The 21,729-nt window shown below is 42.4% G+C and overlaps 1 protein-coding gene across 1 annotated transcript; it reads right to left on the reverse strand.

Annotated features, from left to right (window-relative positions):
• Positions 1 to 3,468: 3,468 nt before the first annotated feature.
• Positions 3,469 to 4,910, reverse strand: LOC119646839 (farnesol dehydrogenase-like). The gene is made up of 3 exons (XM_038047456.1): positions 4,009 to 4,910; positions 3,679 to 3,816; positions 3,469 to 3,624 (listed from the first exon to the last, which is right to left on the reverse strand). The coding sequence occupies exons 1-3, from the start codon at positions 4,579 to 4,581 to the stop codon at positions 3,583 to 3,585; spliced, it is 753 nt and encodes a 250-aa protein (XP_037903384.1). The 5' UTR covers positions 4,582 to 4,910; the 3' UTR covers positions 3,469 to 3,582.
• Positions 4,911 to 21,729: the final 16,819 nt, after the last annotated feature.

Below are 21,729 nucleotides of genomic sequence, written 5' to 3' on the forward strand. Positions count from 1 at the left end.
CGTTGTTTCGGCCTGCCTTTTGGTCGTTTAACATCGACTTCGATGTTCAGACCAATCTTGGCAAGTGAATTCTCGTTAGCGCGAATTACGTAACCATACCATCGAAGACGCCTCACTCGCAGTTTTTCCACGATCGGTGCAACCCCATATCGACCGCGGATATCCTCATTTCGAATGTAATCAATGTCACGTCACTGGTGCAGAGCAACATCTTTGTCTCCATTACCGCCATTTATTGTTTCTTATAGTCGGCCAACACTCAGAACCACAGAAAGCGACAGGAAGGACGACATTACGGTAAATTTTATATTTGAGACATCCGTTGATACTTAGATAATAAAGAATATCAGCTTTGGAACGCCACTTCATCCAGGTTGCGTTAATTCGTGAAGCAATGTAATAACGCAGTTCTCAATTGGTTGATAGCATTGTCTCGAGGTATTTCAATCGCTCAGTTCTGGGTAGGTCACTGCCACTGGCGGTGATTGTGTGTGTTTCATGGGGAGCGATCGTCAAAAATTCACTTTTATTCCCATTCAATCTGAGACCGTGTTGCATGAGGCGATAATTTCATTTTTTGACACGCTGCTCGAGATCATTTTTGCTATTAGATGCTAGGAAAACATCATAAAGCAGTGTATGGAAGGCTGGATGTTGGATGTCCTGTGGGAGGGTGTCTATAACAGGAACAAAGAGGAGTGGTGATAGGGCGCTTCCTTGATGAACAACAACAGAGATACGAAGCGGTTTTGATACACCCGCCGCACCTTGAACTTTACTTTTCGGATCGTGGTAGAGCAAGTGAACCCAGTGCACGAGTTCCTCTGGCACTAAGTGTTATCGTAGAGCATACCAGATTAGTTCGTGTGGTACCCGGTCAAACGCTTTCTCTAGATCCAGAAATGTCTACCTACCTGAATAACCCGATTAAAGAATTCACTGAGGCACAGTGTTGGGTCCCAGCTCTTCTATTTCCAGAGCGCAGATACTATGTCGTCAGGTCCTGTGGCTTTCCCCGATTTCATTCGTTTTATTGTCTCCTCGACTTCAGTTGCGCTGATTATGGAAGTGGAAGATGAGCAAATTCTTCTGTTGAAATCTGCTCGAAGTATTTTCGCCATCTATCAAGTGCGGCTCGACGGTTGGTAAGCACAGCAACGTTCTTGGCATTAACGCAACAGAAGTGGTCAATATCCTGTGTGCGTTCGTTATGGCTTTTAGTAAGTCGACACATATTTCTCAAACCATCCAGAGTATCCAGTTTAACGTAAAGATTTTTGTAATGGTCCACTCGGGTGACAGCGATCGTTTTCTTTGCTTTCCGGTTGGTATTCTTATAAATTTGCCAATTGGTCAACCTTTTATCGTCGAGAGACTTGTAGTAGAGGCATTTCTTTCACGGACCTTCATTTCAACATCATCATTCCAAAGTCAAGTATCTTGGTTGATGTACCGCGAAATTATCAAAGGCCGCTTTGTGGATCGTGTCTTTCATTTGTTTCCTCAATTCTTCCATTTTCGTAATAAGATCATTTCTTCTTTCTTCTCACGAAATCCATTTAATGCGCGGCGGGCCGCGATGGCTTAATTCGCAGGACGAAAATCAACGGCCGATGTTGAGGTACGATGGTCTCATAGAGAACGGCTTTGCAGTCAGTGACGGTAGGAAAATGTTCGCGTGTTATGAGAATATAGTGGATTTACGTTTTACTGTTCCCACTAGAAAATGTAGGAAGATGAGGCAATCGTTTGATGAACCATGTATTCAAGGTCACCGGCAATGATGATGTAGTCATCAGCCGGCACATGATCAGTCTTTTCATCGAGAAGTTACCAGAAAGCATCTTTCTCGGCATCAGTCGGTCTGTGGTGCGTACGCGGTGATGAAGTGCGATCAGCTGATATAATGGTGCACTTCATCAGCAGATCATCAAACCGTCCAACTTCGTTAATGGCATCACGCCAACACCTTATTGAGTGTGTGGGTTACCAAAATAGAGAAGTTTTTAGCCATTTTTATCGCGTTCGCGTTCTATGTTGCGGCTTTTGGCACCAGACCATCGGGTTTCTTGCAGAGCGTAGATATCAATGCGCCTTTTTCGAAGGGCTGTTGGGAGTTCCTCGGTCTTTTCAGTTAAGGTGCCAACATTTAGCGTGCAGACACGTATTTGTTTTGTCCAGACTAACTTACTTACGTCCTGACGCGTCCATGCATCAAGAACCCCTGCCCATTTCTCGACAGGACCGGGCCCCGTCCTGCCGCGTCGACTGAGCATTTTTCCGAGACTTGTTACTCAATCCGATCATCTTGTTTCTAACGACATTGGATGCGTTTTCTTGGTCGGCCTGTCGCGGGACCTGTTACCAAGGGAGGTGCGATTTAGCATAGCGGAATAACTCCAATTATACTTTATTTATCTCTTTCCCTGATCTCAGCATTTTATTTTTGTTTTACTGATGATAGTACAAAGTACGTTGCCTCAAACCCTCCTGCTATACCTGGGCTTGAGACCAGCATACTATGTTAATAACATGGCGGACTTTCTCATTTGATACCCGAAATGACTATATTCGGTGAACACCCCGTTTTGTATGTATGACACCCCTCTTTAAACTGAAAATAGAAAAGTGTAACTTACTGCATATGTGGACATTCACTGCTCGTACTTTCTTACCAAATTTCGTGTCAATTGGTATAGCCGCTTCTGAGAAAAATGCATGTGATAGACAAAAGGGCATTGCAGCGATTTTAATAAGGTTTTGTTTTACAAAAAAAATCTACCTCTAATCGAAGTTAGATGAATCCTTGAATTTATCTGAAAAGCTTAACTGAGGAAAAGTTGACTGATTTACTCCGCATATGCTTTTGGAGTTTTACCTCGACTCTGCTGGTTTTGAGAGGGCTTTCGACAATGAAGAAGTCTGCTGCGCTTTCGACAAGAGAAGGGCTCCGTAGAAGCTAATAATTTCATTGAAGGAAAATTTTAAAGGGATTTTGAAGAACCAGAGTATGGCAGGAATATATTCTGCCAACGATACTTGCCTTTTTCATGTTATCTTGGCTTTATATGGAAGGAGTATTCTGAAGGCATATTGGAGCGGTGAATTGAATATTTTGATGAACTGCATAAATAGCATATCAGCAAGTTGGTTCCACCAACTCAAGACGACGGATAAATGCTGTCACCGCCAACCATGGAAGACTAGTCCAAAGTCCATAGAATTTATCGGGTTAAAACCACTAGTCGCAGGAGCTGTTAAAATTACAGCCGGACTGGTTAAATATGGAGGCGACCAACTAGACCAACCCGTTCCTCAGCTTATATTCAACGTTTCTATCTCCAGTTGGACATGCAACAATTCGTATTGTTTTATGTTATGTCGAGTCGAGCCGCCCTGTAACGTTAACTTTATACACCCACAACCGACCTCGCTACTCTCAAAATGCAATCCAATTAAAAAGGCTTAGTCACATATGTATTTTCAAAACGAAAACAATAACAATAAAAAATTATAAATGCAAGAATATTTTTCTAAAAAACAACGAACAAACATAGGTGCAGCTGGCTGATAATTAGCGGCTCACAGTTTCTCTCCAATAGGTCTTATAGTCAATTCATGAACCTGAAAAGAAGAACTTCTTTCAACTTTTGCCTAAGTTAGAAAATATTTTCTTACCTGGACATGGGGCGGTGTGCTTAAGACATATAATACACCATTTGATATATCCTCTGCGTCCAAAAGTGGATTACCTGCATCTCTATACGCTTCCATATTTGGCATTATTTCAGTTAAGACACCTCCAGGACTGACACTCTGGAATGAAAATGTTATCATTTTGTTATGCTTATTTCTTCCATAAATGATTGCAATATAAGCGTTCTGGGAAGCTCGACAATTCAAGCTTGTAGGGATTGCTAAAACTAGCCCTCCTTCTACTCTACTCTTCCTCGTTCAACAAAAATTGAAACCCTCTAATGTTAATGAGCTCGATGACACAAAACTTACCGTAACTTTAACTTTCGTTCCAGCATTCGCGAATTCCTGGCGATAAGTCTCAACCATTGCCGTTACTGCGAACTTGGAAGCAGGGTAGATATTCACCGAGCCAAAAGGCACGATAGGAACATAATGTCCTGCGACACTATTTATTATTACGATATGCCCGTCAAAGTTCCGCTTTTTCATCGAATTGAACGCCTCCCGTACACAATACACTACACCCATTATATTCGTCTCCACAACATTTCGAATGACCTGGGTATTATCAGAGGCTGAAAGCTCCACACCAATCGCACCAATTCCGGCGTTGTTAACAAGGACATCAGTTCCTCCTAAATTTGTCTCGATCCAGGCGAAGGTATCTTTTACCTCGTCTTCATTGCTAACATCACATCTTCTAGGATGGTACCGGGATTGTAGATTTTCCGGAAGTTTACGTCGATTTTCTTGAAGGCGTTCTTCACGTCGAGCCAAAGCAACCACAACAAAACCATTTTTTACCAAATCCGCGGCAATCGCCGCTCCAATACCGGCACTGGCTCCAGTTACAACCGCTACTTTGTTTTGCCAACGTTCCATTCTGCTTCCACTTTTCAAACTGATCAAATGCTTTAATTGGATAATCTGAGACAACCGCGTTCACTAATAATTCTTTTATATAAAAAGCACCCAAAGAACGGCGTTTGATATCTATCAGACAGACAGAGACCAATCAGCAAGTCATGCTCACAAAGCACAAACCAAATACTCGTGTTCAAAACGAAAAATGAATTGGAACTGCCAGCAGAGCTACTTCATCGAAGGGGAGTAGTTGCAGCCCCTTATCTATCCGATAGAGAACAATCTATGCTTTAGTACGGGTGGATCAGAAATAATGCTGGGACCACTTTAATAAGATGTGGAAAAATTCATCTTTGAAAGTATTTTTAGATACGTAAAAAATGTTTATTGTGGAGTTGAACATTTTTGGTGAGTATCACAGCCACTTTGTTTATAAAAACCAACTTGACAGTCATCACTTGCGCACAGAATGCTAATTAGCTTGTGTCTAGCGTTTAAATTAGTAAGTGACCTTGATAACAATAATTGGATTTCAATCCAGCAGATGATAAGCTTACAGCATTAAAGGAGGGATCAACTGGTTTCCAAGTTATCTCTATTCGGGGCAATAATGACAATCACCTTTAATAGCATATTTTCTTAACAACAATAACGTAAAACCTTATCATTGATTCCTCAAGGGGGAAAGTAGAGAATTGTTAGGAATCAAGATACTATTTCCATAATCGAGGACTTATCAGCAGTTCAATATCCTCCTAGATTTGATCTCTGAATAAAAACAAATTGGATATGGGAAGCTCTCCGCGCAGGCTTGAAAGGTTTTGTGTATTTCATATGAAAGTACGTTGGTGTGCAAATTTCGTGTTCGGACCGAGCGGGAAGGTTTTTAAAAAACACAAGATTTATTATACACTATAAAACTTTATTTGACACGATAAATTCAACTACACGTAACGTATTCAAATGGATTTTAGAGACTGGTCACCGGAGGTTACGTTGCACCTTTATTATAAATAATTTGCTGATCTCGCGTCTGGACTTTGGAATGAACTATTTGCTGATGTGTATTTTGCATTTCCCACGTTTTCCAGAAATTATCTAATGTTGCACACTGCGGTTTCATATTCTATTGGGTCAGATATAAGTCTTCTGTGTCAGACAATTTACTTTCAGTTGATACAGAGATTCGATAAATGCCTTAAAGTACATCAGGGTCGGGGGAGTTTAAAATGAGTACCTACCATGCAGCCATAATCCCAGCGTTCTGTTTCGCCGCCGCCGTGGCTTGCACAGTGCACATAAGTGCAGGTTCAGCATTCATTCGTAGATGTGAAGCCTATCCCACACCGCTGCCATAACCAAAGGGTAGGGTAAGTAGTTATCAGTGGCCCCTCCGAGAAGCGCAATTAACGCTGTGGTCCGCCTTTTTATAGGCACAAACTCCTAAGAGCATCACTGCTGTCTAGCCGGCTTAGATCTTTCGATTCGGCCCATTGCCTCGTAACAGCTAGAGATCTTACTGAAGTCCCTAAAGAATGATTTACCAAGTGTCCGTAGCCTGGCTCTACCTAGAGCTGGGGAACCGCAAAGAAGCTTCGGCAATGTGAATTGTATGGTATTCCGAGTCTAGCGAGATGGTCTCCTATCGAAGATTTGCAGACCGCTGTAATCTTATATGCATTTGCACGATTCTGTAACTTTCGCGATCGAGTTTTGTTAAAAGCGAAGCAAATATTCCTTGAATTGACACAGATGGTGAACCTTGGCATCTGAAGACTACGGCTGCAAGGTAGTGTAAGTAGATTTCACCCTTGACAATCACCAGCGGGACGCAGGTTGTACCCGATGAAGGACTGGCAAGATCAGAGTCCCGACTGGCCAGCCCATTAGCCTGATCATCACCCTCAATGTTCCTATAACTGGAAACCCAGAGGAGGATCACGGTGAGCGTGCTGCCTTGACTGGAGAATGTCGTCGCTGAGTACAAAGCCTTAATGGCCGCTTGGCTAGAATGACTATGTTTCACTTGGGGTTTGGATCATGCTCCAGCCAGCGACAGGCTTCTAGTATCATCAGTAGCTCCGTTTGAAATACATTGGCAAAACCTTGAAGAGCGTACGATTCGGATGCACTATGCGTATTCGAGACAACTTCCGCACCGACTCCATAGGTCATTTTTGACCCATCGGTGAAAAATATCCACCGGTCTTCAATTCTGCTCTGGTGGGAAAGTCCACAGCAAGTTTTCTTGTGATGCTCAGTTTGCGTGCGGCATGGTCCGTGTGGAATGTCATATTTCTCCAGGTATTTCATCTAGGATGTTACTATGGCGGTAGGTCTTCGCTGTCCAGTATGCGGAACGGCACGTTACAATGTATTTAATGTGGAGATCTAGGGGAAGCCGGTGTAGAGTGCATTGAGAGCATCTGCCGGGCCGGACTGCAGAGCCCCGGTAGCTTCTGCACACGTGGTTCTTTGAATCCTATTAAGCTTCGTCCTATTATACTTTTAACTCATAGCCTGCCTCCATACGATAGAGCGATTCGTTAGGAAGGGACGCAACACAGTTGTGTACATCCAGAGAGCCATCCTCGGCCGGAGACCCCGTTTCTTTGCGAAATTTCACTTGCAGGTGTAGAAGGTTATACAGGGCTTCTTAACCCCCAGTGCTATGTTCAATCTTCAATTTAGCTTTGGATCAAAGATTACACCTAGATACTTTACATTGAAAGAAAGAACCAATCGTTATTCATTCAACCGCTATAGGTGGAATTCATTTATATATATCCCCCTGCCTCCAGAAGCTTCGTGGCCAAAGCAACTTTAGACAAGTCCCTTGCAGGCTCGGTTCCAATCTCACTTCTCCAGTACTTAGGACGGCACTTCACAACCGTTTGACTGGAATCAGGCAGGTGCGAACTTCGCAACGCATTCTTTCCACAAGTAAAGTTGGCAGTGGCGCCAGCAAGGCTCTGTCTAAAATCAAAAACACCTTCTATTACATTAAGGCTCGTGTCGTCTAGAGAAACTCAATCATGCCACTATGCTTCCGAAGCCCAACTGAACTTCCTCAGCCAGACACGCATTTCGCCTTCTCATGTGTTACCCGGCCTTTCCAGCATTCATTCAATTTAAGTCGTCATTTAGATATAACACTCTCATCTAGCAAATTGTTGACCGCAAGCGGACGTAACCCTCGACCTGATCAGTTGAACCACTTAGTAAATTGGTTTAGCGCAAAGGTGCGCCCCTCATGATTCCACATGCCGTAGCACGCCGGAATATCTCTTGATCCTGTGGAGGAACACCCAACAATACCTGCATGGCGTCAATGGAAACCATCCGACATACTAGAAGATATGCGAATAACGCCACACGCTGACAAAGGTAAAGCAGTTTCCTGTCCTGCAGCGTCATTACATACTCATGCAAGAGAGAGGACCCTGAAAATGAAAGGAAGAGTCCCACATATATGAATCTACTTCTTGGGTTTAGCTCCCATCCGCACCTTATCACACATCTCAACATACATTCGAATTTGATTAAACGAATGCTGAGTGTAATTGTGTCACCCATTAGAGGATGACGACAGGGGTTGAATTTCAGCAACATCGCAGTGAACCACCAAGCTTACCAAACATTTCAAATCAAACAAGCAGAATTAATACTTGGCAGCCACACTCACCAAGTTTTGGCAAAACAGATAACTAACTTAGGTCAAATACGCCTTTGAAATCTACAAAGATACCTAGGACGTATTTGTTACCGCAACGGACAACAAACTTTTTCACCCGAATGAAGGCGTCGTCTGTGAGCCTGTCAGTTCAGAAGCCACACTGCCTGTCTGATGCCAGATGTTTTTACCCCCAGGACCTTGCTAAAGTCTGAGGGAAGAGATTTAGCCCAATATAATGGAGGATTACTCTTATACTTCCCTGGTAACTTCAGGAGCGCAAAAACTCTAGCAGTCTTCAAGGAAAAAGAGAGGTTTTCTTACAGACATTGAACAGCAGATGGGATGAGTCTCCAGCCAGAAAGGAAAGTACAGCATACTTAAAACGAGAGAAATTCCAAATCAGACTACGGTCTTTCCGCGCACTGTTCCCTAATTCTTCCAGAAAATGGAAACGGAAGCTTGGCAGAAGAAAACCTCAACCACAAATAAGGGGACTATACGCTAAATGCGTATCACAACCTCTATCAGGAAAAGTAAAAGAAAGGAAAGCTAGAGAACCGGGCAAGGTTCCAGCCGATGGCAGCGGAGAATCTGAAAGAAATCAAAGCTTCTTGGTAATGAAAGGGTAGGCGTTCCTGCACCAGAAAGTGTGCCAATATCCAGAGAGATCGGACACAAGGAAGCGGACCTCTCGGGGAAAGGTAGGGGCAATATGGTGATTGTGGTGAGACCCACATTGGACGCAGCAGATTCTTCAGTTAAAGGCAGTTTTGCGGAACTTCCTAGACTACATTATACAAATGCAAAAGCTAATAGTTAAATTAGCATGCAGCATGGTAAAACTTCTTCTTCTCTAATGCAGCAAGGTTGACAAGGTTACAGAACTACCCTTATATCTTTCTGATACAAGAGCCAAAGGTTCGATTAAACCAAACTTACTCTATCATTTTCATTGCATCAGTAAAGGAGGCCAGGATCTTCTAAAATGAGAGGTCCAGAAGACCAAGAACCTGTGCTCTTATATCAAATTTGTTTCAAGTCGCTATGCTCAGTCGATTCTGCGCCCAGGATCTCGCTGCGGTCATTTTACAAGACCACTTTATTGCTAAGGGGAAGTGTCGTAGTTACCTTACGTCCCGGTGCAAGAACCTAGGGATTTAGTAGCGCATGCATAGTCAAATAGTCTTGAACTCTTAATAGGGTGTGATGTGAACGCTCAACATACCATATTTGTTGGAGAAATAACACCGAATACTAGATGAGAGAAACTATTTGATTCTCTTTCTTCAGTTGGTCTCATGACCGTGAATGTGAGGTGCGCTACTGGGGTCCTCAGGCCAAAGAGAAGTGAATTAATTGCCCTAACGATTTGTGCTTCTATTATAGAATGTTAGACTGGAATACAGACTGGTGGTGGCTAGACGAAGTCTCACGGTTGAACCATCGTTGCTGAGAATTTATTCTAACTACTACCGGCAAACAGATTATGACATAAAAGCGGAATCCTATTAAAATTGATTGGGCAATGTTTAATAAGCTTCTGGGAAATAAGGTGTACATGACTGGGCGACTCAAGACTCCTTTAGCAATAGAAGCCCAATTAGAACCTCCGGATTGCACACCCATTAGAGGAGGGCTTTTAAGAGGCTTGTCCTATTAACTGAGGCAAACGCTAAAACGATTCCCTAGTGGAACCAAAAACTCGGGAAATCTTCCGAATCGTGCTTGTAAAAGCTATAATAATGAAAGGTGGTTAAACTTCAGAAACTCTCTTTTTCTGTTGGAAGCGAGACTCCTCTAAATCGTACTGCGGAGAAAGAGATACTTCAAGGCTTGGTAGAGTCGACCAGGTTGGTATATCCAGAATTAGTGCACACTCTCTACAAAGTACACCATCCAGAATAACAGATAACAGAAGTGGCAGGAGAGAGTTGGTGGTTCCTGCAAGCCTTTCAGGATGAAACTGCAAGAGAAGTATTAGCCAATGAAATGCAAAGAGCCTGTGATGCCAAAGTGGGGTGTAGGGCGCCTAGACTGACGTCTAAGAAATATTTTTCTTGTATATTTTACTCTGGGATACGTGAAAAAAGTTGAAGTAGTATTCACTCCGAAACCTGGGAAATGGGAGATGACCATTGAAACCCAGAAAACATGAGACTGATCAGCTTAACGTCGTGACTGAAATATCTGGAGAGGAAATGCTCAGGTTAAACTCACGAAATGAAAACCGACTTCCCACGCTGCTTGCCAGTCCTGTAAGTCTTTTGTCCATTTCATGATTTTTAAGACAGAGGAAGTAATTCGGAAAGGCGAGTTCGCGATGGTGAGGTTCTTGAACTTTGAAGGAGCCTTTGACTATACGCCTTCCCAAAAACTCTGTGATGCCGCCAGAAAGAATGGTGTTGAGAATACTTTTATTTATGATCTATGATATGCTAAAGAATAGATTACTTTGTGGAGTAGGCGTTAATTACTACCTGATTGCCGAAATAACAAAATATTGTGCTGAAGGAAGTGTGCTAGCCTTCTCCTCTGAAAACTTATACACCTTTCGACCAGTCATCGTGACAAATAATCTCTAGCATATAGCAACACAGAAAGAACACTAGCACGGAATAGTCTCAACTTGATTTTGACAAGGCAGCAACAGCGGATCGTGCGTTCTTAATGTCAGCCGTCATCCAGTTTGGTGCTGCTTTCTACATAAACCACAAAAATTGATCGACACCCACGATGCTTTGCTCGTTAATAAAGATAGAGATAGTGTCGTGGCACGTCAGCCTGAAATCTTGGTTTTGTTGATGTTTACCTTCAGTGCAACAGTACTTGCTTCTCTTTCCAAATCCAGAGCCATTTCGCTAAGGTCCATGACTCGGTGAAAAAGCAAACAGATGTCATCAATGTAGTTAAGGTGTTTGAGGGAAGATGTCATAGTCTATTGAACTCCAGCAGCATGAAGAACGTGAAAAGATGCTCGTACAACTCTGGTGACTTCACTTTGGTCCTAAAATTCCTCTGAAATTTTACCACAATGCAGTACGTGACATTTTAGGCCTCCATATGTCGCCCTAATAATAGCCACTAGTTTCTCTGTAATGCCCTTCCTTCGTAGAACCCGCCAGATCCCCACCTTGATCACGCTGTTTAAAGCTTTCTCGAAATTGATGAAAAACAGGTAAAGAAAAAATCTGAGCTTCACGCAATGCTCTAAGGACATCCGTTGGGTATTGATATGGTCAATGCAGAAGAAGTCAGAGCAAAAACCACCCTGCCATCTGTCAATCAATTTTTCACGTTGTTGTTTGATGTCTTCCAAGACTATTTTAACTATTATCGGCAGGGAACACCCACATACCTCTAATTGTCACACAAAAAACAGGTGCCATTTTTTGTAATATTAGCGATCATACCCTTCTTCAACTCTCAGAGAAAGGTCTCGAATTCCCGGAATTTCCATACGAGTAGAGTAGCAGATCTACAGAGACTGCAGATGCAACGATAAACAACTCTACTGGGAGATCGTCTTGCCCAGCGGTTTACTCTGTTCGAGCGCATTGATGGCCGAAATGATTCTGCTTTTAGGAAAAGTCCTTATCTACACGGTGACTAGCTATTTCATTCACAAAAGGAGGAACTACTCACGATGTGATGCGGCTAAAAACTGTGGTGCACTGTTAATGCCACCTCTTCAGCTGTTCCTCATCGTGGATGAGAAGTAGACAGTCTTTCACAGGATCGTCGAACCACAAAATTTTTCGATATCTTAAACTGCTGCAGATAAGCGTTCCATTGACAAATTAAATTATATTGGTGCTAATGTTAAGGGTTGAAGTTTTAGCCGTAAAAATGTTATTCTGGGTTGGACCGGAAACGGGTCCTTGCAGTACTCCCTAGGTTATTCACAACAGATCGGAAATTTGAATTGCAATACTAACAGAGAATATCAAAGAATCTTATTCCAACTCTAATTAACGGGATGTGAAACTAGTTTTCTATTAATTTATAGAAAAATCCGTTTACCCCCAAGAGCCTTTGGCCTTTCCTATATGTAATATACATACATGCCACCGGTGGTTTATTGCTGACATTAACCAAAGTGTTGTGAACCAAAAGTGTGTTGTGTTCCATTTTTAAATTGGAATACCAACTGTTGGTAAAAAATAATATTTTTGACGTGTTGAAGCAACCCATGTCCATGCTCCCTCAAAAAGTTTTGCCCATGTTGACTATTTTGACAACTTTCAAGATGAAGACAAAATCACCGTTGCTTAAATGCTGCGTTAAATAATACAGAAAAAAATCTGATTAATTCTGATGACGCAGCTAAAAATTTAATGAGGTCCAATTGACTTCTAACCAATTAGATTTTTGGTGAGAACTCTGAATTGCCTTAAATTGAAAAAAATCCCCTAGTCCTTAGGTTGAATTTAAGGATTCCAAGGAACACCGTGGTGGGTCCATTGGAATTGAATTTTAATTCAACAATCAAAAGTACAGCAGGGTTGTTTCGAAGAGGTGTGTGGGATGTCAATCTCGACGTTAAGCTATTAATGAGTTCAAACAGACTTGGCCCGGGTTTTCCATCTGCTAATTGGAGTAATTATACTCAAAGAAGGAATTCGGAAGAGCAATGCTTGCGACTTCTGCTAACCTTCAGTCTAACATGATATCTTGCAAAAGTGTTATATTGTATATAGCGTCCTAGCAGTATTAATGACATCGACGGCCAAAATAATGTCCTCGTCAATTTGTTTGTCAGATAAGTCAAAAGCAATAGCTACTTTTCCAGGTTCAGCTTTGGCGCTAATTTTGATAAGGAAGAGGACAAATCAAGTTGAACTGCGAAGCAATTAAACATAACTGGTAGCACCTTGCATGATTTCACCTGAAAGCGTTGTCTGGGTTGATAGAACATTAGGAAATAGTCAACAATGGATTAAATCTGGTAAGACTACCTTAAGGGATCGCGTGTAAGGGGCGTGGATCCATTTGAGCAGAATATCTTCATAATGATTAACTGCTGTATCGCCCCAGCATGTATGCTTTCACCACTGACGATGAGATATTTGGATTTTAACTGGAAATTTCCTAAGACTTTTAAGCCATGGCCCAGTTACTGTTAGGGCAATAGCTTGGCGTACACCGCAACTACCAAAATTATCAGTGGTTTTAACATTTGCTATGCAAAACGAATAAACATGTTCTCAATGACGGCTTCCTGCGCCGGTGCTGGACTCATTCCCGATACTGTTATATTCTTGTGCTTCTTTTTCTCAAAATTATCAACCGAACGTAATTATAATTCGGGTTGATACATGGTAAAATTCGAATGGATATCATTAGATGCCGTTTCTCTGTAAATGCCTCAAATACTGACAGATTGAGTCCTTAGGGATGCTCGCTGATTCGTACAAACCTTCCTGTATTGATCAACTATTATATCTATTTAACATAATTAAGATTTGCTTTTTTTCTATTCGTTTGACCGTGTGCCACACAAACTCATCTGGTATGCTTTACGACAATACTTAGTGCCAGAAGAACTCGTGCACTGGGTTCAATTGCTCTACCATGATCCGAAAAGTAAAGTTCGAAGTATGGCGGGTGTATCAAAACCGCTTCGTGTCTCTGTTGGTGTTCATCAAGGAAGCGCCCTCCCACCACTCCTCTTTGTTCGTGTTATGGACACCGTCACACGGGATATCCAACGTCCAGCGCCCTATACACTGCTTTATACAGACGATGTTTTCCTAGCATCACATAGCAAAAATGATCTCGAGCAACTTGTCCAAAAATAAAATGATCGCCTCATGCAACACGGTCTCAGATTGAATCTAAACAAAATTGAATTTTTGACGACCGATCCCGATGAAACAGGCAGAATCACTGCCAGCGGTAGTGATCTGACCAGAACTGAGCGATTTAAATACCTCGGGTCAACGTTATCAGCCAATGGAGAACTGCATTATGAAATTGCTTGACGCATTAACCCAACCTGGAAGAAGTGGCGTTCCACAGCTGGTGTCGTTTGTGATCGAGTATCAACGAACGTCTCAAATCTAAAATTTACCGTAATGTCGTCCGTCCTGTCGCTCTCTACGGTTCTGAGTGTTGGCCGATTATAAAAGACAATGAACGGCGTCTTGCGGTAATGGAGACGAAGATGTTGCGTTGAACTAGTGGCGTGATACGGTTTGATCACATCCGAAATGAGGATATCCGTGATCATTATGGGGTTGCACCGATAGTGGAAAAATTGCGAGAGAAGCGTCTTCGATGGAATAGTCATGTAATTCGTGCTGACGAGAATTCACTTGCCAAGATCGGTCTGAACATCGAAGTCGATGGTAAACGACCAAAAGGCAGGCCGAAACAACGGTGGCTTGATACGCTGGATAGGGATTTAAAAGCCTGAAAGTTGCAGCCAGATCAGGCATTTGATTGAGCTACTATAAATGGCGAAACCGGTCACGACGAGCCGACCCCGCTTGTGAACGGGACAAAGGCTGAGGAAAAAGAGGAAGCGAGTGATTTTTATCGATCTTACAACGCGCAAACACAACAAGTCCTTGTTAGCACCGATGAAGGGAACAAGTGGTTCCCGCAATATCGGTATTTGCAAGATCAACTAATATCACTAGCAGGAGGAAAAGGAAAAAGCAAGCCTTAATTATTTCAAATAATTTCATCGCTAGAAACACCGCGAAATTACATTTAGAAGGTTATCTAGCAAGCATCTTCTCTGCCAATGTTAGCACCGAGTTGGATATCGCACGACATATTGTAGCGCTAAAATCATAAGCCTGGTGATGAGCTATGCCGACTTAAGTGATATATGACAACCATAAATCTGCGTATTCTTTAATGGTACTCAAAGGCCCGTCTGTTTTTGTATTTTTTAATTACAGAACAATTAGATTGCATTCAATGATTTCCGGATTGATTGGATATAATTAAAAAATATGGATCAGCTTTCAGGAGGGATGCTTAGAACTTTAACAAAAATCTTTTCAATTTTATTTTGCTACCATCTTTCCTTTCTTGCATATTTTCTTCTCAAATTCCATGCTGAAGCTGCCGTTGGACGCTCTTCGTATTGGTGCCTCTTGCCTAGATGTAGACTGTTGAGCTGCCTGAAGCGGGGGATATCGGGGGATTTATTAAACCTCTTAATTGGTAGACAAATATGATCGCACATATTTTCACATAGTAGGAGTCCTCACTATTACCTGGCTTGGATAGCATGGTCCTGTTTTGAGGCTTTTCGATCCGAAAAGTGAATCGCACATTTCCTAAATTTAGAATAATTACATGTAAACAGCGCTAATATAAAGCGCATACTGGCATACTCCTAGCGCATCTATGCGTCGAATGGCTGGATGGCGGAACATATTTCCGGGAAAGCCGGCCACCAAAAGTTGAACAACTTTTAGGGACGATTTGCAGCAGCACGGATTGATCTTCGTTTAATAGCAGAATGCGTTATCCATGCCAAGAAAATGCACACTCTTGTAGAAGACCTAAACACTGATAGGATATGGAACTGGATAGACTTACCATCGAACCAGGTGCACCGTTCAAAGACCCATAGTTATTACCGGCTACACAGAAGCTCATAAAAACTTCAAACTGGTTATCCAACAAAGCGACGGAGAATGTAAAACAACGATTTGTTGAACAGTACGACAACGACCAGTAAAGTAACTTTAAGGGTTATTTTTTTGGAATATGAAGAGTATTTGTGAAAAATGATAAACGTAAGGTGTTCGAAGCTACTCATATGAGGTGACATATTCTACCATATAATTAAAGTCCAATAAGGTACACTTAGAATTCGGGTCCCATGTGAAACTTCTCGACCTTTAAAAGAAAGATTTTGAGTACACATCAGCTTTTTCCGCATTGCAGGTTATACTCTATCCTGAAAAGACGTCGAATCATGAGTTCTGGAGTCCTTTGCACGTAATGGCATGATGTTTCAAGAAATTCACATTTCTTTGGTAAAAAATAAATTTCGATGACGGTCCAGTAATCGCTCGGACGTGTTGAATTTTTTTGGACAGTTTTAATAGCAGAGTAAGCCATCTTACGGTATATATCTACCGTTGAAGTAGTCTTCTGAGACAGTTTTCCTTTTCTTTATCCGTTGATCCATTCACAAGCGGGGCCGGCCCGTCATGGTCAGTTTGCTCTATTTGCCTGATCTCCATCCAGTAGCGAGGTTTTCAAATCACTATCCAGCTTATCAGGTCACGATTGTTTCGGCCAGCATTTTTGGTCGGTCACTATCGACTTCAATGTTCAGACCAATCTTGGCGAGTGAATTCTTGTTAGCGCGAAGGAGACTACAATCGTGAGACCGTTGATAGCTTCTCCTATCTAAGGTCGAGAATCAAAATCGATAACAGCTACGACGATGAAATCCGCGCACGGTTGTTAATAGCCAACAGAGTCTGTATCAGCTTACAAGAAATCTTCCGCTCGAAACATCTCACAGAGGGTTAAAGCTTTTACGGTACAAGGTAATGGTCTTGCTAGTCCTCATGTATTCCTCGGAGACTTGGGTTCTTAGCAAGAAAAATTTCGAACTCTTGGCCGCGTTCGAGAGAAAAATCCTCCGAAGAATTTTTGGCCCCCTACATGAGGACGGTCAATTCCGTAGCCTATATAAGGACGAAATCTATGAGTGATACCATGACCCTCTAGTTGTGGATAAAATCCGGGCCAATAGGTTACGGCGGACGGGTCACTTAATCCGTATGGATGAGGATAATAGGTATATTGAATGGGGGGATCTTGGCATAGCCCCGAAGTGTCTAGAGTTGTTTATTAGGGATACCGGTTGTCGATGATGAAAACTCGAAACCATGGACAAGGTGGACAACATTCCACTAAATTTTGGTTGATACGTCGATCACAAAGAATACCAGTTGTTGAAAGCCACTCCATTCAGAATGTGTTATGCATGAAACAGTTCCATAACGCAGTTCCCCATTGGCCAGTAGCATTGGCCGCTTAGTTCTGCCATTGACAGTAATAGTGCCTGTTTCATCGGATCCGTAGTCAAAAATTCATTTTTATACAAACTCAACCTGACACCGCGTTGCATGAAGCGATCATTCCATTTTTTAACAAGTTACTCGAGATCATTTTTGTTATTAGACACTAGGAAAATATCATCTACACAAAGCAGTGTGTAGGGCGCTAGACGTTGGATGTCCCCTGTGACAGTGACAGTTCCCTCTTGATGAACACCGACTAAGACACGAAATGGTTTTAATACACCCGCCACACTTCAAACTTCATTTTTCGGATCGTGCGTTGGACCCAGCGCATCAGTTCTTCTGGTACTACGTGTTGTCGTAGAGTATACCAGATCGGTTCGTGTGGTACACATATATACAACGCCTTCTCTAATCCAGAAATGCTATGCAGAGAGGGCGACGCTACTCACGGTGTTTTTTCAGGAGCAATTGCACAGTGTGCATTGGTTGTCAAGATTAGAGAATTTACTGAGTCATAGTGCTGGGTCCCATCTCTTCGCTTTCCAGGGCTCAGATTCGATTTCATCAGGTGCTGCTGCTTTGCCAATTTCATTTATTTTTTTGCTTCCTCCACTTCAGTGGCGCTGACAGTTAAGTCCTTGACGGTTTAACGTGCGTACCTGTCTGGAAGATATAATCCCACGGTCTTCTTAAGACACGGATTGATTTTGTGACCACAATCAGAGCCCCGCTGAGACAATCAACAACGGTACCAGTCTACACCAAGTGCATGGCTTAGCAATCATGCTGATGAATGCAAGACATACCTAAATCTCTACCGAACTAAGGAGTACGGCACCCGTGTTGAAACGCAACACCACGCTGAGGCCCGAAGGTCTCTTCTCGCTTGAGCATCACCACAACCCCCATGAAGCTCCCACTAGGGGGCCAACCGCAAATAACCGAGCTGTACTCACATACAACGGGAGTTCACCCGAAGTATGAGAGTCCAGGAGCTATCCCGATTTCCGTGGTACCAGTATACCCCTGGTAAGGTTTCGTGACCAATTTGCCACTTCAAATGAGTCCCCGTGCTGACTTGGGTCTGATCGCCCTGATTAGGTCTTTGGAGTATTTGCCTACTGCATCACGGCCGTCAAGCCAAAATGAGTACAGCGTCTCCCGGTGCCACCACTATGGAGGTTCTCCTGGGCCACTTGGTTTTGGTTCGGCAGACAGGGTTGCCGCCCCGTCTTCCTTACCGCCGCCTCTGAGCACCAGTTGCGCTGACAGGTGGAACTACTCCAAATTTCGGTAATGCTTGTGTAAGTGGAGGATGGACAAATTTTTCCGTGGAAATCGGTTCGAAATATTCTCGCGGTCTATCCGTAGCGTTCCGTTCTTGTCATTGACGTAACAGAAATCTTCGATACACACAAGAGCGTTCCTTTCGGTTTTTGACAAGTCCATACAGATCTTTCTCTCTATCCCGGGTGTTCAGTTTACTGTAAGGATCTTTGTAATTGACCGCTAGAGTGCCAGCGGTCGCTTTCTTTACTTTCCGGTTGACATTCTTGTAAATTTGTTTTTGGCCAACGTTTTATCATCGAGAAGCTTGTGGTAGAGGCGTTTCTAATCACAGAGCTTCGTTTCGTCATCGCCATTCCACAGCAAAGGTTGATGAACCATTTACCTGGCTTGGTGATCCCGAGGAATGCATGGGCCGGTTTGTGGATCATATCTTTAACCGAGGCCTGTCCTGCCGCGTCGGCTGCCCTATCATTTTTCCAAGGCTTATGACTCAACACGATGATTTTGGTTTTAACGAAATCCCTGAAATTTGTTATAGTGTCTGGATTTCGGATACCAATCTACTCAGCTGAGAATGAGTACCTGAGTCAAATCAAGACAATAACCTCGGGCGAGCGCAATGCTGACCACATTGCCTTCTACAATGTACTGTAGTGTACTGTTACGATCTTGAATGAAACGCTCTAGCACATTTCGAGACCTTGATCCAATATGCATTGTTATGCCAATGATTACTATAGTTTATTTATCTTTTTCCCAGATCTCATTTCATTTTTACTTTACTGAGGGCAGTACAAAGCACGTAGACCCAAGCCTTCCTCCTTTACCTGGGCGTGGGACCAGCATGCTATGTAAATAAACTTGTATTTGTAATTTTTCTTGAACTTATTGTACATTCCAAGAAGATAACGTTTAAATTGACATAAGCCGTGAAACTAATCATTTGTCTGGTATTCCACGAATCCATGTTTTAAGGACCCCATTTGTCCACCAAGCAATCATTTTTCAAAACATTTGCAATATGGAATACTACCGAAAACTCGTTGATGAGGGAAGCCAATTTCTAAGTCTGTTAACCACTCTGAAAATTGGACATAATTACGTCAAAACAGATTGGCCTATCCGAAATAAATTTCCTTCAGCAAAAAAGAAAATAAAATGAATAAACGTACATCAAAATATAAAAATGATAAAAAATTTTAGACCAATGCTACTTTTAAATATTTTTTCCAAAGTATTTCTGGAACAAAACTGAAAGAGGTCCAGGTGTTGGTCCGCAAAAACGTCTGCCTACTATAGAAAAAATGCCTGAGATTAAGCAGCTAGTTTATTTAAACAACGACAAAAAATTAACAACAGTGAAAGTTATTAAGACAAACATACGTTAGGGAACCCCAGCTGCTATAATTTAAACGAATCAAATTCAAAATCGTAAGAAAAAGGGTGAAATCAATCATTTTGTTTTGCTCATTTTATATTTCATGTGACTTTTGTTTTTTACTATTTATTATATATTTAAACTGGACGTAATGAATTTTTTAAAAGAAACATTCCGGCATCAGAATCTATAAAAAAAATTAAATTTTGGCGAAAATATTTAAAACGTTCTTTCAATCCTGCTCCCTGTTTCCTTCATTAGATCTAAGATTTATTGCCTAAAAAAATGTTTCATTTAGTTTAATATTAGATTTTGTATAACTACAACACCGGGAACATTTTCAAATTTGTCGGTTGGATAGGTTCTGAGAATACATACATTTTGAGCTCTCCTAAGAAATAAGATCATTTTCGGAAAATACTAATCGGACCTTTTGATTTTATACCCCACAGGGGCATATTTTATGAAAAAAATCCACCTCATTTTCGCATGCTTGGTCACTCCTTCCTTATATCCACCAGAAAATGGCATTACTTACTGTATGTAAAGGTATTCACATTCACACAATTTCCTGACAATAGCCTCAGCAGTTTCCCAATAAATCAGAAATGACAAACAGACACTGAATCGATTCCAATAAGGTTTTATTTCAAAACCTTAACAAGTAGAAATACCGGAAGCTGGGCATTTCGGATATAAAGGTTTTGTATTAATAGTATGTTTCTGAGGACGTTTCGCCATTTGAATAAATGTAATCGAAAATTCTAAATATTCCTTCAAATATTTCCAAACTTTTTTATGGATGGAGGTGGAAATCTTAGAAAGACGCTGCTGCGCCAGGTTGCAGTAGTGTGTGGGATTCACACCCACTAAAACCACCCCCACTCTTCCGCCCCTCCCCGCGGAACCACCGTGAAGTATTACTTCGCGGGGGAGGCTCTGGTTCGCTATACCAGCTCGTCCATGTCACGTCTCCGTCGCGCCGCCTTCCGAGCTCGATCCAACTCCAGGAGTTTTGTCTGCACCACGGCTACTGCCTCATTTACCGCCATCCAGTTTTCCTCCGACTTCAACATCTCTTCCACCAGGTTGGAGGACTCGATGTCCGCCCCTAAGATGCTGTTCAATCTCCTTTTCTGCTGCAGAAATCTGGGACAATGGAACATAACGTCAGAGTGAAATTATGCGGTGTTTCCAACGATTAATTAATTGAAATAATAAAAACTTGTTGTTTCTTTTTCGTTGGTGTGGGTATTTATTCTTGCAAATTCCGATATTTCGGGAACCATTTGTTCCCTTCATCAGTGCAAACAGGAACATAACGTGCTCCGGGTCCTCGAGTGTAGCACCGCATTCAGGACAGTTGGGAGACTCGTCCAACTCGAAGCGATGTAAGTACTTCCTATAGCCACCGTGTCCCGTAAGGAACTGTGTCAGGTGATAATTCAATTATCCGTGCTTTCGGTTGACCCATTTCTCGATACACGGGATCAATGTATGGGTCTACCTGCCCTTGTCGGAGTTATCCCATCGTTGTTGCCACTTGCCACACAACTCTCTCCTGATGGCTTTTCGGAAATCCGCATTCACCTCGGCTGGATTTGCCTTCCGTTTTTCGTAGAGCCAGTGTGCCTCGCTCGCTAGAGGATCTATAGGGATCATTCCTGCGATAACACACACTGCCTCCGTCGACGCCGTCCTAAATGCGCTACACACCCTTAGCGCAATTGGCCGGTATGCCGAACATATCTTCCTCCGGTTGACAGCGTGGTTCAACGCTCCCGCCCAGACAGGGGCCGCGTATAGCAGGATCGACC

This window comes from Hermetia illucens, chromosome 1 (assembly GCF_905115235.1).
Source record: "Hermetia illucens chromosome 1, iHerIll2.2.curated.20191125, whole genome shotgun sequence".
Taxonomy (NCBI): Eukaryota; Metazoa; Arthropoda; class Insecta; order Diptera; family Stratiomyidae; genus Hermetia; species Hermetia illucens.